General features: G+C 46.4%; 1 protein-coding gene across 7 annotated transcripts in view; it reads right to left on the bottom strand.

The window, feature by feature from the left end:
* The window catches only part of STAT3 (signal transducer and activator of transcription 3), a 378,615-nt gene that overhangs the window by 84,700 nt on the left and 269,242 nt on the right, over positions 1-24,673 (bottom strand). For 6 of the 7 annotated variants that reach the window (XM_086924116.1, XM_086924118.1, XM_086924120.1 and 3 more), the window contains 2 exons: positions 15,376-15,515; positions 14,249-14,464 (listed from right to left, as the gene is read on the bottom strand). In XM_086924116.1, the coding sequence (XP_086780242.1) occupies positions 14,249-14,464; positions 15,376-15,515 (356 nt within the window). The remainder of the gene's footprint in view (positions 1-14,248; positions 14,465-15,375; positions 15,516-24,673) is intronic. The other variant, XM_086924122.1, reaches the window with a different exon arrangement.

The following is a 24,673-nucleotide window of genomic DNA, read 5'->3' as shown; positions in this document are numbered from 1 at the left end:
TAGCCTGTTTCTTTTATGAAAAAAATTAAATCATCCAGGATACCTTCTCTGTCCCGCTGCCTAATAAGGAGGATGTTGGAGAATCTTTCTTAGAAGTGCATCCCCTCCCTATCATCTCACTTACCGAGTTCCCTGTGATTTCCCAGGAGCAATCTTTGGTGCTTTTGAAATCCTTGAAATCTGGTTCCCTCACCGACCCTTACCCAGTCAAAGTCCTGTCTACTTTAGCGGAAGTGATTAATCCCATAGTGAACCCTATTTTGAATACTGCTTTGCGGGAGGGGTCCATGCCACAAGCATGGAAACACGCCAATATCCTCCCGCTGCTAAAAAAACCTACAGCTGAACGAGGAAGCCAGTAATTTCCGGCCTATCTCACTCCTGCCTTTTTTCTCTAAGGCAGTAGAAAAATATGTTAATGGAGTTTTAACTAACTTTTTTGGAAGCCAATCATTTGTTGCACCCCAGCCAGTCAGGTTTCAGAGTTAATTTTAGCAATGAAGCAGCTCTGCTTGAGGTGGCTGAAACTATCAAAGCTACCCTGGACAGAGGTGGTATTGCAGTCTTGGTTTTACTGGATCTTTCTGCAGCTTTCGATACCATGCCACATAATAGATTACTGCAAAGACTTAGGGAGAGCGGTATTGGTGGCACGGTATTGAGATGGTTTCCTCTTTTTTGGTTAACCGCTCCCAAACTATCTGGGCTCCTCCTTTTGCTGCAGAGATCCCCTCTCTGAACGTGGGTGTTCCTTAGGGCTCGCATTATTTAATTTGTATATGGCTCCACTTGCCCCTCTTGCCGAGGAATCTGGGTCTAAAAGAGTGTCATACGCTGTTGACACCCAGCTGCTGTTCACTTGCGAGAACGGCGCGGATTTCAATGGCACTCTCATTAATTCCTGTCTTTCTAAAGTTTTCTCCTGGTTTAGTCATAATCATTTAAAATGCAACTCCGAGAAATCTGAGATTATTTTTTTCGGGCAACGGCCTTGTGAAGCTTGGCATACATGGTGGCCACAGGACATGTCCCCCCCCCGTGTCTTCTGTCTCCACCGTGAAAAACCTAGGAGTCAAGTTGGATGCATACCTTTCTATGAAAGCTCAAGTTCAGACCGTGGCTGTGACATGTTTTGGACTATTGAGAATGATGTGGAATTTCCTTCCCTTGCTTTCCATGCCTTATAGGAAAACTGTTGTCCAGGCCTTGGTTGTTTCCAGGCTGGATTATGTGAACTCCTTGAATCTCGGCCTTCCGGATTATCTCCTGAGCCGACTACAAGTGATCCAGAACGCTGCGGCAAGGGCCATTTTCTTGACTGGGCCCAGAACTCATACCTCTCTGCTTTTGTCCTCACTGCACTGGCTACCGGTGCGGAAAATAATACACTTCAAGGCCCTGGTCCTGGTTTTTAAAGCTTTCCACAAGTTTGGAGCACCTTACCTTGGGGACAGATTTCAACCTTATCTTCCCCAACGCACTCTGAGATCTTCTTCTCAACTGCTGATTACTATCCCTAGGACTCAATTCTCCCAGCTACGGGGTAGATATTTCTATGTTGTGGCCTCTAGGTTGTGGAATAGCCTACCTTTTGCTATCTGAAAAAGCCCTGATCTCCTCATTTTCAGAAAAAGTCTGAAAACGTGGCTTTTCCAGCAGTGAAGTTCTGTGTCACTGCTGCATATGGTTTGATGTTATGTAGTCTTTGCGTTTTGTTCTAGCTGCGGGACACTCCTGGGAGTAGCCGCACGCTATACAAATATAGATTAACATAACATAACCATAACTGTTCATGACTTTATGAACAAATCTAGGGAAGAAGAATTGGACCTTCCGAGAATATTTCTGATTCCGTAAGGCATGCAATTATGCAATTAGGGAGGGTAGAAATGGAATACATTTCATCCTACAGAAATTGGTTTTATAGAACTGTGAAGCCAGTGGTAAGATTCAGTGACCTCTACGCTGATCGGTGCTTGTGAGAAGTTGGCCTGGTATATAATGCTCACTAGTTCTAGTGATCACTTTGTACCATGCCAAGCAACCCTTATGATGATGGTTGTAATTCAACCTTGTAGACCAGTTATCCTAGTGGTAACGTGGACAAAGCAGTCTTAGGCTAAACTCTGAAAGGCATGTGAAGCCAGCTGTTATACCATACACAACCCCCTTGAATACCAAATGAAAGGGACACCACACAGATATATATTGAAAATATATATTGATTTATTAACTATAAAATCCCCTGGACTCTTTATGAGCACAGAAGCACAAGCGTTAAATCACAAGACAGTTTAAAATACACAAAAGTTGCACAATATGGATGAGCCCTAGGGGCCACCTAAACCATATACTAAGAAAGTGGTATAAGAGATACCAGGAGGAAAGTGAAGAGGCCTAGGGCCTTGGGAATCGCTGGAGCTATTCGAGACTGGAGTTAGCTAAGTCGGGAAAGGCCCACGGGACTCGGGTGCAGTGTCCAAAGTGCACGCACTTCTCAATACAAAGTCTATGGTGCGTAAAAAGCACAAAGTTAGAAAGTTAGGAACCTTCCGAGTGACCTACGGAGCTGAAACTTAAAACACAGGCCCTTGGGATGTGTACCAGTGCAGGAGCACCGGCGGAGCTGAGTTACCTCACCCACAGGAAGCGGGTGCACAGGGTCGAAGATGTGTCGGGTTTCGTCACGCTGGTCGATGGTGCTTGGAGCTGAAGATGCTGCAGGCGGCTCGATGAGAAGAGTTCCGGTGGATCCAAGGGTGGATCTGAAGAGTTGAAGACCTGAAAGCAGAGGGGACAGTGTTCAAAGTCACTAGCCAGTGACTACCGTGGAACCAGATTGGAACCAGGCGATGTCGGGTGCAAACAGGCGTTGTCGGGTAGCTTCTTTCTGCAGCCACGTGGATACCCGGGGTCGAGGACGTCCAGGAGTCGGTCACGAGCTGTCCCACGTAGGCTTCTCGCTGTTGGCGGTGTCGGCGACCTGATCGGAGCAAACAGGCCTTGGCAAATGCAAGCCACGCAGAAGTTGAAAGATGCTGTTCACTCGGACCAGCAAGGTCAGAGTGAGTGCTCCTTTTCACAGGAGCTTGGGTAGGTCTGGAGCAACCAGACCTGCTGTTTAAATCTTCGGGTTCGTCGCCAAGATGGCCGCTGGCCGCGTGGCTAGTGGCCGGGATGGCGCGTCGAGTGGCACAGTGCAAAAGGGCCCCACGCAGATCGTGGAGATGCTGGGGGGCTGATCTTCGGTGCAAGGGCTGCTCGGTGGTGGGGGTTCTCAGTCCCCAAAGCACAACGTCGAGGATGCCTCAGAAGCTGCGCAGTCAGCTTTACGAGTGTCTTCCAAGAGGTCCGGTCCCACGTCACTCGGTGCCTCCACGGGTCCCTTCTTTGCAGGGACTGTGGATCGGGCTCTGAGAGGTCTGGGAATCTGGTTCTTGTCGGGCTCTGGGCTCGGGCTCCGGCGGGAGGCGGCGGCAAAGCAGACGTCGAGTTGCTGGTTGGTGCCTGTGTTCACAGGGTGGTCACTCCTTGGCCACAAGGGAGATTCTTCTTCAGTCTTCTGTGCAGCAGAATGTCGAAGTCCAGTCTTCTTCTTAGTTTTAAGTTGATTTCGGGATGATCTGCTGTGCAATGGCACTGCTCCCCTTCTTATTCCAATCTAGGGGGTGGATCACCTACTAGGTCCCTCCTCTGGGAGGAACCAGGAAGGGGGGCGGTTACACCCCCTTTCCTTTGTCCAGCTCCGCGCCAGGACTGGGGCTGGAAGGCCCCAGAACCGGTTTGGGCTGGCCTATGCACGGGGACACCTTGTGTGCCCCGGGCATGTCTGATTCTATTCAGCCCTGTCCTACCCAATACACAAAATCCTGTCTGGGGTGGTGCTCGCACCTCCCAAGGCAGGAAACCCTTTGTCCAGGCCACCATCTGCCGAGTTTCGGTCAGCAGCAGGAGGCCAGACTTGTGTCTGTGGTGGCAGCGTCCATTTTGTGAAGCTGAGGCTCTGTTTAACTTTAACCGGGGTTAGGGTTACACACATGTCGTATCCCTCTAGAAGGGTGGAATGCTATCCCCGTCGCCAGAATTGGCGAGGGGATAGTATTCCAGTTCGTATGACACCTTACTCGACATGTTTTGATAAAGCCAAACCAAAGATAGCATTTAACCGCGAGGATTATAATGCACTTAAGAGTATATGGTATGGCAATATCCCGGAACAGCTTAGGGAGTGGTTCCCGACAGCTGCAGACAGGCTCAGCTCATGCCAGAGCACCATCTCACATATTTCCAAGCACTCTGCCTCCAGGATTGATGAGGCCTTCCATAGGAGTGGCTGATAGGAACCTATGTGTCCAGTTTAGGGTTAGGCACAGACATACTGTACCTAAGTAAGAGGTGGTTACACCGACTTACCCCAGCTGAGTGATCAGCCAGTTGTGTCAAATATGGAGGCCAGGCCAGGGGTGGCACAATACGTGCTGCAGCCCCTGGTAGGCCTTGGATACACCGATGCCCTGAGCACCTAGGGTGCACTATTACAGGGGCTCATAAGGTGAACCAGTTCCAATTCGTAATGCACCTAGAGTGCATTGGCAGTAATTTAGAGAGAGAACAGCAGGCTGTGGGTCTGATTAGCAGGCCCACAGCCACATTAAGTCAGAAACCAGTGAAGCAAAAAGCAAAAATTTGGGGTGACCATAGGATAGCAGACCCTACTCTCCTACATAACCCCCCCCCAAACGCAGGGACATTAGACTAACCTTGACCAGTTGTGTCTTCATGTTCTAAGTGGAAGTACCTGGAGAGACCATCTGCGTTGCCATGGTCAGTCCCTGGGCGGTGCTCCACTGTAAAGTCCATCCCCTGTAGGGAAATGGACCACCTGAGTAGTTTGGGGTTTTCACCCTTCATCTGATTAAGCCATAGGAGGGGCTTATGGTCGGTCTGAATCTTGAAGTGAGTGCCAAATAAGTATGGTCTCAACTTCTTCAGGGCCCACACCACAGCAAAGGCCTCCCTCTCTATAGCTGACCAACGTTTCTCTCTGGGGGTCAGCCTTCTGCTAATGAAAGCAATGGGCTGGTCCTGGCCATCTACATTAAGCTGTGAAAGCACTGCTCCCACTCCCAACTCAGAAGCATCTGTTTGGACAATGAACTCTCTTGAGTAGTCAGGACTCTTCAGGATAGGTGCAGAGCACATGGCCTTCTTCAGGTCATCAAATGCCTTTTGACAGATTTCTGTCCACTGAACCTTTTTGGGCATCTTCTTGGATGTCAGATCATTAAGAGGAGTCACAATGGACCCATAGTTCTTAACAAACTTCCTGTAGTACCCAGTCAGGCCCAAGAAAGCTCTGACCTGAGTCTGGGTAGTTGGAGGGGACCAGTCCTTGATGGTCTGGATCTTACTCTCCAGTGGTTGAACTTGGCCTCCACCTACAAGGTGGCCCAGGTATACAACCTTGCTCTGCCCTATCTGGCACTTTGTTGCCTTGATAGTGAGGCCTGCCTTCTGCAGAGCCTCAAGCACTTCCTTCAGGTGGATCAGGTGATCCTCCCAGGTGGAGCTAAAGACAGCAATATCGTCCAGATAAGCTGCACAAAAGTCATCCAACCCAGTGAGGACTTGGTTCACCAACCTTTGGAAGGTGGCAGGTGCATTTTTCAAACCAAAGGGCATCACCACAAACTGATAATGCCCACTAGGGGTAGAAAATGCTGTCTTGGCTTTAGACTCCTCAGCTAACCTGATTTGCCAGTAGCCAGCTGTTAAGTCAAATGTGCTCAAATATTTGGCAGAAGCCAACTTGTCAATGAGCTCATCTGCCCTTGGAATAGGGTGTGCATCTGTCCTGGTGACAGCATTGAGTCCTCTGTAATCCACACAGAACCTCATCTCTCTCTTGCCATCTTTGGTGTGAGGTTTGGGGACCAGAACCACTGGGCTAGCCCAGGGGCTCTCTGAAGGCTCAATGACACCTAATTCCAGCATCTTTTGCACCTCAGTCTTTATACAGTCCCTGACGTGGTCAGGTTGCCTGTAAATTTTGCTTTTTACAGGAAGACTGTCACCAGTGTCCACCACATGTGTACACCAGTTAGTCTGACTGGGTGTCAATGAGAACATATGCCTGTATGCCTGTAGAACTTGTCTGCAGTCATGTTGCTGATGTTCAGTGAGGCTGCCACCTAAGGCCACACCATCAACTGAGCCATCCTCAGGGTTCTGAGTGAGCAGGTCTGGGAGAGGGTCACTCTCTTCCTCCCGTCCCTCATCTGTAGCCATGAGCAAGCCCATGTCTGCCCTGCTGACATATGCCTTCAATCTGTTCACATGGAGCACCCTGTGGGGGCTCCTGGGAGTTCCTAGGTCCACCAAGTAGGTAACCTCTCCCTTCTTTTCCAGAATTGTATGGGGTCCAGACCACTTGTCTTGGAGTGCTGCTGGGGCCACTGGCTCCAACACCCATACCTTCTGTCCAGGCTGAAATTCAACAAGGACAGCCTTTTGGTCATGCCAAGCTTTTTGTAATTCTTGGCTAGCCTCAAGGTTTTTGGATGCCTTCTCCATGTACTCTGCCATCCTGGAGCGGAGACCAAGTACATAGTCCACTATGTCCTGTTTAGGCTTTTTGAGAGGTAACTCCCATCCTTCCTTCACAAGACACAGGGGTCCTCTTACAGGGTGCCCAAACAACAATTCAAAGGGGCTGAAGCCAACCCCCTTTTGAGGGACCTCTCTGTAAGCGAACAAAAGGCAGGGCAGAAGGATGTCCCATCTTCGCCTGAGCTTTTCAGGTAATCCTTTAATCATGCCCTTTAGGGTCTTGTTAAATCTCTCAACAAGCCCATTGCATTGTGGGTGATAAGGGGTGGTGAACTTGTAGTTGACACCACATTCCTTCCACATAGCTGTCAAATATCCAGACATGAAGTTGGTACCTCTATCTGATATTACCTCCTTAGGAAACCCCACTCTGGAGAAAACTCCAAGTAAGGCCCTGGCCACAACAGGAGCTGTTGTGGTCCTAAGGGGAATTGCCTCTGGGTACCTGGTGGCATGATCCACTACCACCAGTATGAATCTGTGCCCAGATGCTGTAGGGGGATCCATTGGTCCAACAATATCAATCCCCACTCTTTCAAAGGGAACCCCCACCACAGGTAGTGGTATCAGGGGGGCCTTTGTTGTTCCACCTGCTTTACCACTGGCTTGGCAGGTTTCACAGGAGCGACAAAACTCCTTGGTGTCTTCAGACATGTGAGGCCAGTGAAAGTGAGGGACAAGCCTGTCCCAAGTCTTGTTCTGGCCTAGGTGTCCTGCTAAAGGAATATCATGAGCCAAGGTGAGTAGGAAGCCCCTAAATTGCAGAGGTATAACCAACCTCCTGGTAGCACCAGGCTTGGGGTCTCTAGCCTCTGAATAAAGGAGTCCATCGTCCCAATATACTTTATGGGCACCTTGAGCATTCCCAGCAGCCTCAGCAGCAGCCTGCTGTCTGAGGGGTTCAAGAGAAGGACAGGTTAACTGAGCCTGCCCCAAGTCTGCCCTAGAAGGTCCCCCTGTCCCCAGAAACTCAACCTGATCAGGTTCAAGTTCTTCAGGGACAGTTCCTTCAGGGGTCTCAAGATCAGTTTCCTGTGAAGCCTGATCCTCACTTGTAGGCAGTTGGGAAGGCGCAGCCTTAACCCTCCTGTTCTTCTTCTTGGGAGGTACTTGGTCCATTGTTCCAGGATCCAAGACCTGAGGTTCAGAGAGGCACTTTTTGGCCTGTGACCTGGTCACAGCAAGGACATGTGATGATATCCCTAACATCTCTGCATGAGTCCTGTACTCAACTTCTGACCATAGAGAGTTCTCCAGGTCATTGCCCAACAAACATTCTACTGGGAGATCAGCACTAACCACAACTTTCTTTAGGCCAGTTACCCCTCCCCAGGAAAAGTTAACAAGTGCCACACTATGTGTAGTAGTGACATTGCTGGCATTGGTCACCAGGTAATCATCGCCTGGCATGTATTGTCCAGGGTCCACAAAGTTAGGTGTCACCATAGTGACACTGGCACATGTGTCCCTGTAAGCTTGAGCCACTTTGTTGTTAATCAAAGGTGTCTGTCTGTATTTGCCCAGGTTACTGGGACTTATGTCAGGGGTCAAATCTATGTCCCCTTCACAAACCAGAACAGCCTGTGTAAGAGTTCTGACTAGGTCAGAATCTCCTTCAGTTCCCAAAGTGATTCCCACTAAACCCTTGGCTTGAGGACCAACACTGCTAACTGTACTAGTGGGTGCAGGTGCCTTAGGGGCTGCAGTGCTGGGGGCTCCACCCTTTTTACACTCACTTGTCCAGTGAGAGGTGTTCTTACAAGTTTTACACCAGGGTTTCTTCTGACCTTCTTTCTTCTTCTTCTTGGAAGTTTGGGACCCACCCTCTGTCTCAGTTTGGGGCCCTGTTGAAGACTTCTGGTCTTTAGTTTTCTGCTCCCCACCCTTCTGGTCTGTTTTCTTCTGGTCACCACCCTGGTTCTGGTTCTGGTTCTTTTGCTTAACTCTGGTTCTTACCCATTTATCTGCCCTCTTTCCCAATTCTTGGGGAGAGGTCAAATCTGAGTCAACCAAATGTTGATGCAACTGCTGGTTCTGACAATTATTTAAAATTTGTTCTCTCATCAGCAAATTATACAATCCTTCATAGTCTGTAACCTTGCTTCCCAGCAACCATCCCTCCAGAGCCTTAGTGGCACACTCAACAAATTCAGACCAGTCCTGAGTCTGTGTCTTCTGGGTATCTCTGAACATTAACCTGTACTGTTCAGTGGTTAAGCCTAACCCATCAATCAGAGCACTCTTCAGGACCAGGTAGTTTCTAGAATCCCCATCACTAACTGTGAGGAGTCTGTCTCGGCCTCTACCTTCAAAGGAGAGCCACAAGATTGCTGCCCACTGCTCCTGAGGGATCTGCTGTACTCTGCAGGCTCTCTCCATTGCAGTAATCCATTTATGGATGTCATCCCCAGCTTTGTAGGGGGGCACAATCTTACTCAGGTTTCTATTATCAAAAGACCTGTCTTTATCCTTGTGGATATTGCTGCCACCAGTGGGTTCTATTACCCCACTCTCTCTAGGCTGTCTTGCTCTAGCAAGTTTCTCTTGGGCCAGGGCAATCTCTAACTCTTGTCTCTGGACTCTCAATTCAGCCTCTCTAATTTGAGATTCTCTCAACTTGGTCTCATGTTCCCTTCTCTGAGGGCTAGTCATCCTCCTTCTGGAGTGACCATGAGAACCTCTAGAAGCATAGGAGTTGTCGGAGTCACCTGAGTGAATCCTTCTCCTCCTAGGCTCCTGGTTAAGTCCACCTGGGGGTCTGAATGGGTTGTTACCTGATTCATTCCCAAGTTGACTTAAGTTAGCCTGGTTCAGTCTACTGACCAGCACCTGACTATCTCTGTCATCATCTGACTCACTGCTTTCCACCTCCTCCTCCTCTTCTTCTTCCTCTTCCTCTACATCTACTTGAGGAGCTCCAGTGGTGGAGGCTTCCTCATCTACTAGGATGATAGGGGCAGGGGGGTCTACAGTGTCATCCTCTGAAGGATGGCCTCCTTCAGCATTCCCTGTGGGGTTTGCTTTAGAGGTCTTTAGAGCCTCAGACTGATCCAAGAGCTCTCTTAGGTGGTCTGTAGTAGGGGAAGGCCCTGTCTTCAGACCCCTTAAGACACAAAGCTGTCTTAATTCCTTAAAGGGAAAAATAGCAAACTGGGATGGTGCCCTTGGAGGGTCACTCTCAACAGGAGTAAGTCCACTGGACCCCTCTGTTCCAGACATTGCTCTAGTGTGGGTGGATGTGTTGCAATCTACCTACACTGGTGTTTACCTACTAAACCTATCTAGTAGTTGTAGCTAGGGTGTGCTACTCCCTTTGCTCTACAACAACTAAGTTCAGTAGAACTTAAGTATACTAGTCTTGTTTTATATGTACCTAGCAGGTACCTGTGTGATCTTTCAGATGATAATCTCAAAGATTGTAATGGTAAAACAACAGCAAGCTCAGATCCCAATCCGCTGCTCACCAATGTGAGAAGTTGGCCTGGTATATAATGCTCACTAGTTCTAGTGATCACTTTGTACCATGCCAAGCAACCCTTATGATGATGGTTGTAATTCAACCTTGTAGACCAGTTATCCTAGTGGTAACGTGGACAAAGCAGACTTAGGCTAAACTCTGAAAGGCATGTGAAGCCAGCTGTTATACCATACACAACCCCCTTGAATACCAAATGAAAGGGACACCACACAGATATATATTGAAAATATATATTGATTTATTAACTATAAAATCCCCTGGACTCTTTATGAGCACAGAAGCACAAGCGTTAAATCACAAGACAGTTTAAAATACACAAAAGTTGCACAATATGGATGAGCCCTAGGGGCCACCTAAACCATATACTAAGAAAGTGGTATAAGAGATACCAGGAGGAAAGTGAAGAGGCCTAGGGCCTTGGGAATCGCTGGAGCTATTCGAGACTGGAGTTAGCTAAGTCGGGAAAGGCCCACGGGACTCGGGTGCAGTGTCCAAAGTGCACGCACTTCTCAATACAAAGTCTATGGTGCGTAAAAAGCACAAAGTTAGAAAGTTAGGAACCTTCCGAGTGACCTACGGAGCTGAAACTTAAAACACAGGCCCTTGGGATGTGTACCAGTGCAGGAGCACCGGCGGAGCTGAGTTACCTCACCCACAGGAAGCGGGTGCACAGGGTCGAAGATGTGTCGGGTTTCGTCACGCTGGTCGATGGTGCTTGGAGCTGAAGATGCTGCAGGCGGCTCGATGAGAAGAGTTCCGGTGGATCCAAGGGTGGATCTGAAGAGTTGAAGACCTGAAAGCAGAGGGGACAGTGTTCAAAGTCACTAGCCAGTGACTACCGTGGAACCAGATTGGAACCAGGCGATGTCGGGTGCAAACAGGCGTTGTCGGGTAGCTTCTTTCTGCAGCCACGTGGATACCCGGGGTCGAGGACGTCCAGGAGTCGGTCACGAGCTGTCCCACGTAGGCTTCTCGCTGTTGGCGGTGTCGGCGACCTGATCGGAGCAAACAGGCCTTGGCAAATGCAAGCCACGCAGAAGTTGAAAGATGCTGTTCACTCGGACCAGCAAGGTCAGAGTGAGTGCTCCTTTTCACAGGAGCTTGGGTAGGTCTGGAGCAACCAGACCTGCTGTTTAAATCTTCGGGTTCGTCGCCAAGATGGCCGCTGGCCGCGTGGCTAGTGGCCGGGATGGCGCGTCGAGTGGCACAGTGCAAAAGGGCCCCACGCAGATCGTGGAGATGCTGGGGGGCTGATCTTCGGTGCAAGGGCTGCTCGGTGGTGGGGGTTCTCAGTCCCCAAAGCACAACGTCGAGGATGCCTCAGAAGCTGCGCAGTCAGCTTTACGAGTGTCTTCCAAGAGGTCCGGTCCCACGTCACTCGGTGCCTCCACGGGTCCCTTCTTTGCAGGGACTGTGGATCGGGCTCTGAGAGGTCTGGGAATCTGGTTCTTGTCGGGCTCTGGGCTCGGGCTCCGGCGGGAGGCGGCGGCAAAGCAGACGTCGAGTTGCTGGTTGGTGCCTGTGTTCACAGGGTGGTCACTCCTTGGCCACAAGGGAGATTCTTCTTCAGTCTTCTGTGCAGCAGAATGTCGAAGTCCAGTCTTCTTCTTAGTTTTAAGTTGATTTCGGGATGATCTGCTGTGCAATGGCACTGCTCCCCTTCTTATTCCAATCTAGGGGGTGGATCACCTACTAGGTCCCTCCTCTGGGAGGAACCAGGAAGGGGGGCGGTTACACCCCCTTTCCTTTGTCCAGCTCCGCGCCAGGACTGGGGCTGGAAGGCCCCAGAACCGGTTTGGGCTGGCCTATGCACGGGGACACCTTGTGTGCCCCGGGCATGTCTGATTCTATTCAGCCCTGTCCTACCCAATACACAAAATCCTGTCTGGGGTGGTGCTCGCACCTCCCAAGGCAGGAAACCCTTTGTCCAGGCCACCATCTGCCGAGTTTCGGTCAGCAGCAGGAGGCCAGACTTGTGTCTGTGGTGGCAGCGTCCATTTTGTGAAGCTGAGGCTCTGTTTAACTTTAACCGGGGTTAGGGTTACACACATGTCGTATCCCTCTAGAAGGGTGGAATGCTATCCCCGTCGCCAGAATTGGCGAGGGGATAGTATTCCAGTTCGTATGACACCTTACTCGACATGTTTTGATAAAGCCAAACCAAAGATAGCATTTAACCGCGAGGATTATAATGCACTTAAGAGTATATGGTATGGCAATATCCCGGAACAGCTTAGGGAGTGGTTCCCGACAGCTGCAGACAGGCTCAGCTCATGCCAGAGCACCATCTCACATATTTCCAAGCACTCTGCCTCCAGGATTGATGAGGCCTTCCATAGGAGTGGCTGATAGGAACCTATGTGTCCAGTTTAGGGTTAGGCACAGACATACTGTACCTAAGTAAGAGGTGGTTACACCGACTTACCCCAGCTGAGTGATCAGCCAGTTGTGTCAAATATGGAGGCCAGGCCAGGGGTGGCACAATACGTGCTGCAGCCCCTGGTAGGCCTTGGATACACCGATGCCCTGAGCACCTAGGGTGCACTATTACAGGGGCTCATAAGGTGAACCAGTTCCAATTCGTAATGCACCTAGAGTGCATTGGCAGTAATTTAGAGAGAGAACAGCAGGCTGTGGGTCTGATTAGCAGGCCCACAGCCACATTAAGTCAGAAACCAGTGAAGCAAAAAGCAAAAATTTGGGGTGACCATAGGATAGCAGACCCTACTCTCCTACAGTGCTGGTCTTGTAAACTGACAAATTGAAATCTGTTTCACATGATTCGGTTCTGCCAAAGGGTTTCATGACACCACTTTTAAGCATTTCACAGAACAGGTCTTTTTGTCTGGATGGGTCAGTCATCATCTTTATTGTCAGTATAGAGGTATTAGAGGTAAAGAGGGTGAATTGTATTTATTTTTTTCTTTTAAAAATTACTATCTAGAGATTTAAATGGAAATAAAAAGAATTTGAAAAAGGGAGGAGCTATTCAGTACATAAGGTGGATGACTCAATTACAGAACTAAATTTGCTTTTCAATATGAAATATTACTGTTGATACTTAATATTCAGAAAGGTTTGTATGCAGGGAATTAAGACACCTGTTATTATATGTATTTGTAAAGATAAGAGAATGAAAGCCATGCTATTTTATGTAAGGTTTGTGTAGTACAAGATTTTTAATAAAAAACATTTTGCCCTTTTCTGGGCCCCAATAATGAGTTACTGGCAAATATTGTTAATATGTCATTCTTGTCCTTTTGCTGCGCCTTAAGTTTTGCTGTATTAGCCAGTGTTAAATGCTAAATGTTTACTAGGAGCTTTCTTTGTAGTAAAATAATTGACAAAAATGACGTAGAGAAAGCCTAAAAGGCTGCATGCAGTGAACATTTGAAGTTTAACTCAATGAGATGTAGATTATAGCTATTGCCTGATAATCGTATGAGAAAACACACTAAACAAGTAACATAAAGCACATGTGCAAAATACAAATACCTTATCTGTCCTGCCAGTAGCTGTGGCCAGTGCTCAACAACACAGAGAATTAAGTGCAACTGGTTTGCGCTAATCAAACCAATTTCAAAGCATTGAGTTGTCCAGTTTGTTTATCGATTAAATCTCAGTGTAATCCAAACCCAAGGATTACTAAAGGTCTGCTCAGTAACCAGCTAGAATCACACTAAGTCTACAGCTAGGAGGATGGCGTGAAATCTCCAATGAATTTCACGAGGGTTTATGCGAAAAAAGATCTTGAAACACATTCAGTTTCCTCCAGGCAATGTGTCATATAAGCCAATGTGTCCTAGGCAACCTGTAATACTATATAATAGTACTATACTGTTGTCTTAATATGTTTAACAAAGCAATGTATCTGTTGGCAAAATAACAGTGTGCTGAACCTTTCTCGCACAAGTCATCAGCCAGAAAGTTAGTTACTAACCTAACATCACATACATAAATATCATGATGCAAAATTAATTAAAATGCAAGAGTTCCACGATAAATTAGCTTTGTTTCTGTCTTAAGTCGATACTACACAATCACCCACTTGCGTACTGCTGGAAATGTATTATTTAGCCTTGTAACGGACGGTTTGTCTTCAGAAGGTTTTGCTGGCAGGCCTTTCTTTGAAAAGATGCTAAAGCACAGAAAATCAACGACTACCTGAGTCTGTAGGTTCAGGATGTTCTTGGCTCTCAGGCCGACAGTACTTTCCAAAAGCATCCTCCTTAGGAATGTCCGGGTACAGATACACTAGAGGGGATACGAGAATACTGGTGGCATCCATAATTTTATAGCCCATAATAATTTCTGCAAATGACATGCTGTTGAGTTGCTGTTTGGTGTAAGGTTCCACTGACTGGATCTGAGTTTTTCCTAGGTAAAAAAAAAACAACAAAAAAAACAACGATGGGTACATGAATGGAGGGTAACATTGTTGAAACCCCTCTAGGTAATCTTCACAACTGCTAAATAACATGCTGGAACCTATTTGCGCATATTAAAGTGCAGGGTCTGGTGGCTCACTGGACTAAAGCAGGCACTGCAGGGGCCTGTGTTCGACCTCATGGTGACAGGTTCAAATCCCGGTGGGTCCACTCAGCCTTTCATCCACCTGAGGTCGATAAAATGAGTACCATTGAGTTGGGTAACAATAAACATCTGTTATTCAGCGCCAAGACGCCTACGGGTAATCGTGCGCTTTACAAATACACATGTTATGTTATGTTAGGGAGTTAAATATAGGATTACAGCCATTTGAATCAAAACTTTTCCATATGTATATTTTTTAATTAGAACAAAAACATTTGAGTTCTATTCAATTAATCAGTGCTAAAAGCAGTGCTACACAGCTTTCTAGCTATGTCTTTTCCCAGATCCATGCAAACTATTGCAACCACCCATTCTGATTCAGTCAGAATGAGAGTTGTCCTACAAATAGAGGGGAGGTCTGAAGCCAGGTGATATTATCACAATGGATATTAAGTCACAATATGTTTCTGACACTTAAAAACAGACAATAACATGTTGAAAGTCAAAGTATATAGGAAGATTGCAACTATCTACACAAAATACTCAAGGCCGAACAAATAACTTAAATGTCCTTTTTAGTCAGCAGGAATGCAAAATAAGGAGTTTGAGTAAACAAAGATCGAAACGCGATTCTGAGTCTGCACAGGCACACAAAAACGCGGGTCTCCATCACACGTTAAGGATCTATGAAAGAGAGAATATTACAATTGTAGATTACAATATAAATTTCACCAAAAACTGAATGGAGGGCATACCACTGATATCCTTTTCCACCCAGGTAAATGTGATTCCTCCCTCCTTGCTGCTTTCACTGAAGCGCAATAAGAAGGTCCCAGGAGGTTTAGGACTGAGGATCGCTCTCTCACGCTCTTTGCTTATGAAACCCAGGATATACCTGACAGGAAGGAAGAGATTTTAAAGAGAAAATTAAAAGGATGATTTAAGCACATACAATGCTTTGGTTTACATGTCAAGACTAGTTTACCTATACACAAGTTACTGTGTGACTACAAATGCACTTTGTGCTGATTGTCTTCAACAGCAACATTTACCAGTCATGGCAGAAGTAAAGAAAGAGGAACGCCAAGTTATCTTTCTACTAAAAAATAATGCTTCATATTCTAATTCCGAACTATGGCCATAGTATATTCTCAAGCATTTTCATTCCTGTATGATTAAACAAAATGTAGGTGTAGCAGCTCCACAACATAAATCATTGAGCCGCTCCACAACATAAATGATTGATGCTGAAAAAAGTAGGAGGTGACGTCCTCAGTACGGTACCTCTTCAAAGAACATAGAACAATATTCCTACTTTAGTAGTTGTTCTTTTTATTAAAGTGTGTCAGAGCTTGGTGGTAATGAAAAGAGAGTAGAGCACAAGTTGCTCTGACAGGAATATGGTGGCAGCAGGGAGATGTTGATACTACAAACACAGGCTGTATATCTGATAAAAAGTCTCAAAAACTTAAAGATATTTTGCATGGTGTAGCATTATTTATTTTGATGTTAGCCACAGCTCAATTGATAAGAGGTGTTTTGGGCCTCTAGTGAACATCACAAAGATCCAAGTATGCAGGGGAGAATGTTACATTTACACAGTTGATGTACTCCTGTTACTTGTTTTGACGTCTGATTTTAAATAATGTTTCTGTGATATTATATTATCAATTTTGTCTTGACTGATTTTTGAGTCTTACGATTAGGAAAACCAGTGTGAAATGTAACTGCTTTGTTGATTGTGCAGTAACGGCATTTGTGTGTGGTTGGCTGGTTTTATTGAACTTTTTTATTTTTTATTATTTCTGTGGAGGTGGCAATATTTTATTCCTGCACTCGTGTCGTAGTTGCTAAAGACTGCATGGCGCATGTGCAAGGGAGAAGAGACTGGATAAAAGCCTTCTGCTACGACACAGAGGAAGCCAGCAATGCTGTCCATTTAGCTTTAGAAAGAAATATGTATATCTAATATCAACTGGAGAAGCTAGCTTCCAACTCTGTGTTTAATCCTGGTAAGCAAAACAGCATACTAGCTTCTGCACAATATTGTGAGATTGGATTGTTGTGTTCTAATTCAACTGTCTCCTTCTGCTCCGCTCTCCTAACTCTCAGATTCTTTCGTAAGAATAGTGAGGAGATTTATTATTTTAAGACGGATCAGAAAAGAAATATATTTTTATAACAAAACTTTTTTAATATTCTGAAACAGGAAGGTTTCAAAATATTACACGTCGATTGCCAGAGTAGAATGGTAGGATATTACTTAATTTATCATCGGTATTTAGTGATAAAGTCACTTTCACTGGTAAAAAGAGCTGAAGGCAGAATAAATGGCCTTTATTTCACTAAACGCTTAAACAACCTTTACGGGGATTTCAGCTTACTGTCCACCGAGTAGCGCAAATAAGGTTGGTACTGATTTCACCAATTTTGAATTCCCTCTTGTTTCAGGTGCTTTATTTTTGTGCGTTCAGAGATGTAAATGATACCATAAGAAACTAGCAAATAAGTGGTTTCGTACCATGAAGTAAATATTTGTAGGTTGCTTGGTTTTGCCCAATTAGTAAATCTATGTGTGCAGCAGGCTGAGCTCTGGATCTCATCTTTACCTCAGCTGTATGTGTCATTGATCCGAGCTATCTACCTGTAACATGGTCAAATCACACAGCACTACTTTTTCTCTTACCTCCAGGTACCCCACATTTTAGCATAGCTACTTCTAGAACTATAACTAAAAGGAGACTTTCTTGCTCAAAAGTTAATAATTTAACTTCCATCCTGTTAGTAACTTCATGTAAATCCCATGAGGATGTTCAAACGAATTAGGAAATGGTTAACAGTTGGAAGGTTCCTGCATTTCACTGTGTTGCACCTTCAAGTACTACATTATCCTTCTGTAAAAGAACCTTCCTACTCTCTCTGTGCTCTTACAAGATGAAATTTGTCTAGTATGTATACACTTTTCTGGTTTGTGTTAATAGTAATAATATCCCCAAAGAAGCATTTAAATTGTTAATCAATTTGCTTATCCGGTCAGCGTGCGACAAAAAATTACTCCTTCCCAAGAACTTTGTAATTATTTTTCATTGCAGAAGAGATAGTGCAAACCGATCAATTACTTCCAGCAGAACAAGAGATACTGTCTAGCATTTAATGATCTTATGGTATTTAATTCAACCTACTTCCTCCGCTCTAATTAGTTTCGCTCACTAACACTTGAGCGTTCAATGTCAACAGTAAGTCTGGCTCTCGTGACACCTGTATCCACCTTGAGCCATCTTGTCATTAGCTCATAAACTAGGAATGGGGTTTGTAGCTAGGTGAACTCTTCTATTGTTTATGGTTGTGTACCTATAGACTGGAAGAAGGCTTACATTAACTTTCCTCTAAAACATCCTCAATGGACACTTCAATAACAAATAATTCTGGCCTACCTCTCGTCTGCCTTACAGTGCAAAGTTTCCAGCGAAAGAAGTTAACTCTCAGCTTGCTGTATTTATTTAGACTAAATCTATTCTTAATCAGTTGCAAGCAGGTTTCCATCCATTTTAAGGGACATAAGCTATTCTCAACAACCGCTGTATGATATTAGATCAGAGTCCTGTTCCAAGCACTGAGTTTACTCAGTTTGTCAGCGGTCTTTGACCTGGTATGTCACCTTGATTGGAAAGATTCCTTGTGGGAATAAAAAAAATATCCCTGGATTGGGTTTGTTGCTGGTTGACGAATCATACTCAGATGGCGTTTTGTCTCCCAACAGGTACATTTCAAAAACTCTTTCTTTGTCGTGTCCCCCAAGGGTTTTCAATTGGCCCGTAACTATTTAATCTATGTACGACTCTCGTGGTGTACATAAGGACACTTATGGGATTGGAGTCATTTTTGTACTTGAAGATATTAATTGACAATAGCAATCCATTTTGTATATGCATATGATTGGCTGAGACCCTTGAAATCACGCAAAAAAGGTATTTAACAATGAGGTGATGAAAATATTTTCCTCAAGTAATTTTATGTTTATCTAGGAAGAAGTAGGAATCCATGACATTTAAATGGTTCCTGATGAAAGAGAAGAAAGTAATTTATCCTCAGAAAATAATTTGTTTATGTTATTTTCATGTTGAATACAAGTCAGGCTCTTTGAAGTTTGGAAGAACAAGTTACTTACTTTCAGTAATGCCTTTTCTGGCGGATACTCAAGAATATCCCCAAGGCACTAGACTGGATCTTGAGAATTTTTCATAGTAGTGCTCCCATGTGCCGCTAGGGGACATCAATCAGCTCCACTTTGGCTCCAAATAGTCCCAGAAGTGACAAAGCAGAGCCGCATATAAGAGACAACCATGCATGTTGATATCAGTTTCTTGTCTTTTCCCTTTTCTATGCCCGCAGACACGAAGTGTGAACAATACTTGGTGACAGATTTCTCAGTACTAACCTTGGGATCTTTTGAAATGTTAAAAAGAGGCCACTCCACAGAGAGGACAGTATGGACAGCAGTGTGGAATTTGCAGTCAGAGAGAGTATCCACCAGAAGGAGATTTAGAACAGGTATGCAACTTGTTTTTCCGATGGATACTTCTAACTGCCGATTTCTCAACTTAGAACAGGTACCAAAGCTGTACCTCCCATGGTATCCTATCGAAAGAATCAGAAGATTTACCACAGAATTGAAACAGAAGCTAAATCTTGGCCTCGGAATACCCTGGGAGGAAGTGTACAATTAAAACACTAGTAACAATGTACTTATTCTCTCTTTCAGATCTCCGCCCTTGCAGTTTCTTTCCCCAAACCTTTTTAAACGACTGCTCGCTCCAAAATACACTGTACTTTCACAGCAGTCGGAATTGGTGGTGCCAGAAGGTGGACCCGAATGAGCTCTGTGCTGGATCCCGAGGGATCAACGGAGTGGCAGCCTGAACGCCTGATACTTATGCCCAATAGATCAGAGTACCACATTCGACGGGCCCAATATAGTTCCTTTGGAAACTCCAGTGCACATCGAAACTTACACTACTAGCTATTGATGGTGGAGAATGTACCCAGACAAGGTTCTCCCCACACTGAATGAAGACAGCCTGTGCCACCTTGAGATGCTGACTACTTATGATATGCCAGGCGACACCTGCTCAACTTGTCCGCTTGTCCGCTCCGGTTTTCAGGGACACCGCTAGATGGTGGTCAAGCAGAAAGAAGCACCGGTGTTCCAGTCACCTCAAGGGATGTAACCGCTTCTGACACAGGAAATATGACCCCACTTTGCCCAGCTGGTAATGGTGGTGTTGCCTGAGAGAACCTGCACCAGCCTCTTCTTGAGAGACGGCAGGAAGGCCATCAGGGCCAAACGAATGGCCAGCAGCTACAGCAAACTGATGGGGAGCAAGCCTTTCACTGGACACAGTTCTCTGATCACCACCTCCCAGGATGACTCCCCATTCTCAACAGGGAAGAGTCTGTCACCACTGTCAGTTCTGGGTGTGGATGTGATAGAGGTCTGTTTCTGGACAAATTGTGGTTGGTGTGCCCTCACTGTAGATCTCAAGCAGTCTCCTCCAAGACTGGGATGGTGTCAGAAAGGCTGCCTTGGTGCTGGGCCAGTTTAAATTCCTCTGCACAGTATGTATGTGCCCCCTGCCATACTTGATAAGAAGGATGCACAAACCCCAGAGGCCAAGAAGCCTCAGAGCCACTTTCACCATGATTAAGGACCAAGTCATCAGGATCATAACCTCCATTTCCCAGACTCGCTGCTGTGTAGGAAAAGCTCTGAGATTCACTGTGTCCAGATCATCCCAATGAATGCAAGTCTCCACAAAGGAATCAGGTGGGACTCTGGCTCGTTTATGTGAAAACCAGTCATGTCTAAAGCTCTGCTGTCATCTGGAGCGGTCTAAGAGTGACTGTGGCGAGCCCGCATTCTGCAGCTAGTTATCGGGGTACAAGAACCCAGGGATTCACAACCTCCGAAAATGGGACATTTGGACAAGTGCGGCGCTAATGAGCGATAGTGCACAGTGCACTGTTAGTTGACCTTGTTTGAATTTTGACACAGATGGAGAGCATAGGACTGTCAATCCTTTTTCTTTCATTGTTCCAAATTTGGGGCATGCCAGTAGTGCACCGCGAAGGTACAGGCCACAATAATGTAACTTGTCGCATGGAAGCACTGAGCATGGAAGTCTATCTTTGAGTTTGAGGATCAGTCTCTGCGACGGACACTGAAGTAATTGCACTGCAGCATGCATGCTGTTTTTGAATCAAAGACTCTCTCCATTGTGGCGGCTGGATCATATTTGTTTTGGTGCAACATTGAGTATTGCCCTAGCATAGTGGCCTGCAGAAATAGAAAGCCTCATGGCAACAGGTAGTTTTATTTGGTAAATTGGGTGCATTGAGTGGCGATCCCCTAGTAAACGAGTTACACTGGGATCCTGATTTAGTACCGCTAACACTGCTTACCAAACATAGGTTTAAGATTTCTAGCAGGGGGACAATGGCCAGTATTTTAACCGAAGAAGAGAAGTCAGATATAATGGAGGAGAGGTCTTTCATTACAATAGAACCTGGCCTTACAGAGGTGATAGATAATTATATTCAGAGAGCATTTACCAAGTGCCTGAAACCTCTTGTGCGTCATTTACTAATTTTGGGTATGGGCTATCCAGATATTCTCCCTAGCTGGGGGGTACGTACAGGGTGAAGCGCCCTAGACTGCAGTGCACCAGGACCAAAACAGTCCAAGAACTCAAGAAGTAGAACCCTCCCAGGTCAAATGGAAAGCTTGAACGCTTGTAAGGCATTCCTCAGAAGTACAAGGCCCTTCCACCTGGTGGTCAAGCCGGACATGTTACTTCTCTTGGGTAACATCTTATCTGGTAGCTTTATCTAGCTGCATATTCCTTACGATCGAATTTCCCAGGAGTCATTCTGGAAGACTTTTGCTCCAGCAATACCCTTCGGGTTGGTGACATTGGTTGGTTCCGCATAATATGATATGATATGATATATAGGATTTATATCGCTCACTAATACTCAAGAGTGTCCTGGCGCGGGCGGGCTAGGGCAGAAGGGTGAGTCAATTAGATGGTCAGACTAAACAGATGTGTTTTCAGGCGTTTTTCAAAAAGATGAAACTCTTGGATAAGCTTAAGATCCATAGGGAGCGAATTCCAGGCAACTGCGGCTTTAACAGAAAGTGACTGGCCTCCCATACGGACTCTGCAGAAGCACGGGACAATCATCTGGCAGAAGGAGGCAGATCGCAGAGGTTGGTTCGGCACATAGAAGGCAAAATGCTTCCTAAGGTAGGTAGGAGCATGTCCATGTAGGGCCCGGTGGGCCAGGGTGATAGCTTTAAACTGTTCTCGCTGCGCCACCGGCAGCCAGTGCAGATCCCGTAGATATTGCCTAGCACTGGATCTACTCGCAGCATTATAAAAAAAGTCTAGCCTTGGCATTCTGTATCGTTTGAGGTTTTTGCAACAGGTAGCCAGGTATACCTATGAGCGGAGCATTGGCATAGTCTAGCCGCAAGAGGATTAGAGCACGAGCACCTGCCTCTTTGGCCACTCTCGGGAGCAGGGGGAAGATCCTTCTGAGTGTTTTGAGGGTGCCAAAGCAGACCCCAATCAGTTTTTTAACGTGGTCGATAAACCGAAGGTCCTTGCTAAACCACACCCCCAAATTTTTTACAGGTCCGTCCTCAAAACGCGGGCAAAGAAATTGAGGCGGCCATAGAGATTGTCTGAAGTCCGAGGGAAACTGGCCGTACAGGAGAACCTCAGACTTGTCCTTGTTGCACTTCAGAGAGGCCGGGGCTAACCAGCAGAATACCGATGCTAGGCACGACTGGGCAGTGTTAGTATCCAGATCCGGGCCCTTCCATGTGAATAGCAGCTGAGTATCGTCAGCATATGCTATCACTTTTGCACCAAGCTTCTCTGCTAGATAGACCAGAGGGGTTAGGTAGATATTGAATAGAAGGGGACTCAACATGAAGCCCTGCGGAACCCCCGGAGCAAGGTTCCTGACAAAGGAAGAGCAGGAGGCCATGCAGACCTGCTGCATGCAGGAGTCCGTGTCACTTATATAGGTGCCACCCTGGTGCACTGAAGTTAGTTACTTTCCAAGATTTTCCAAGGCAGGAGTATGAGCCATAAAGTGCAATGAGAGTGGTATGTTTAGAACAAGTAGGGCCCTGAAAGGGATCAGCCTTGACGCTAAACACCTGTCTGCAATGCTGGAAGGATGGGTGGGCCAGTAAGGAATCTGCAGCTAGATCAGGTCTCTACCAGATGAGAAGTTACCGAAGGTAAGTAATTCGACCATCTGATAGAGATATCTAGCCACAGATTCCTTACCTTAGAACAGATACCCAAGCAATATTATCCCCGGAGGGATTGTGGACAAGTTTTGACCAGCTAGTCCTGCAGGACAGAGTGGACAAAAAGGCCGTCCCTGTGGAATAGACTGTTCAGACAATAATGGTTCATCAATGTGTGCAGAGGCTCACGTTGCTGCCTAACAAACATCAAGGACTGGAACTCTACATTGCATTGCATTGCAATGATAGCAGCCTTAGCTCATGTAGAAATTAGCCCTTAAGCCTTCAGTAGGCAGTTTTTTGCCAGAGCAAGCAAAATTTGATGCAGAGGACGACCCATCGCAAGATAGCCCTCTTCTGCACCACACAAATGTTCTTTGATCCAGCATAACCCTCGAAGAGTTGATTGTCTACCTGGAATCCTTTGTGTGGTCAAGATGATTGCCCCACGTGGAATGGTGTTACCACTTTCAGTAAGAAAGAGGCCCTAGTGAGAAGCATCAACTAATCAGGGACGATGGTCAGGTAAGGAGGCCTGGATGACAGCTTGCAACTCGCTCACCCTCCCGGCAGAAGTTATTGCCACCAAAAAAGCTGTTTTGATGGTAAGAAGCCGGAGGGGAAGTTGTTCAGAGGTTCGAACCGAGCACACATCAAAAATGTGAGAACTAAATTAAGGTCCCACCGAGGCATTATGCATGTCGTAGGTAGGAACATATGTACAAGCCCCTTAAAAAAATCTATTTACAATAGAGGATTTAAATAAAGACAGTTGGTCTGGCAGACTTTAGAAGATAGACAGGGCTAAAGATACCCTTTAAGAGTGCCCAGGGCAGAACCCTGCTGGGCAAGGGTCAAAACAAAGAGAAGGATTTCAGAGAGGGAAGCATATAAAGGATCAATAGACCTTTCTGTACAATATTTTTCACATTTTTGCCACCGGAAGGCATAAACAGTCTTGATAGAGAGATGCCTAGCTGCAAAAATAACATTACAGACTTCAGGAGGGAGGTCAAATTGTGTCAACAGCTGCCGCTCAATCTCCATGCAAGAAAGTGTAGAGTTGACAGGTTAGGGTGGAGGACAGTTTCCCGCTGCTGCGACAGAAGATCCTCCCGAAGGGGCGGGCTGATCGGAGGATCAATGCTCAGTTGGAGAAGCTCGGGATACCAGACTCTGCATGCGCAGTCTAGAGCCACAAGAATGACTTGGGCCCGGTCGCTCCTGATCCCTCGCAGTCCGGTTTCCGAGCCAACCACAGCACAGAGACTGCCCTCATCGCAGCCACTGACGACATTAGATTCCTGCTCGACTACGGGGAAACAGCGGCCCTCATCCTCCTGGACCTCTCCGCAGCATTCGACACTGTCTGCCACCGCACCCTACTACAGCGCCTCAGCAACATCAGAATCCAAGAGAAGGCACTGGAGTGGATCACCTCGTTCCGCGCCGGAAGAACCCAGAGAGTCCGCCTCCCCCCCGTTCAGATCCGAGGCCACCGAAGTCATCTGCGGCGTACCACAAGGATCATCACTCAGCCCAACCCTTTTCAACGTCTACATGAGCCCTCTCCCAGCCATCGCACGCAAACACAACCTCAACATCATCTCCTACCCCGCGACACCCAGCTAATCCTTTCCCTCACCAACGACCTCGCCACCGCCAGAACCAGCCTACACGAAGGGATGAAAGACTGCACTGGCTCCCCGTCACCAAGAGGATCACGTTCA

This window comes from Lissotriton vulgaris, chromosome 5 (assembly GCF_964263255.1).
Source record: "Lissotriton vulgaris chromosome 5, aLisVul1.2, whole genome shotgun sequence".
Classification (NCBI taxonomy): domain Eukaryota; kingdom Metazoa; phylum Chordata; class Amphibia; order Caudata; family Salamandridae; genus Lissotriton; species Lissotriton vulgaris.
The sequence above is the reverse complement of the archived record's forward strand: the minus strand, read 5'-3'. Positions and strand labels throughout refer to the sequence as shown.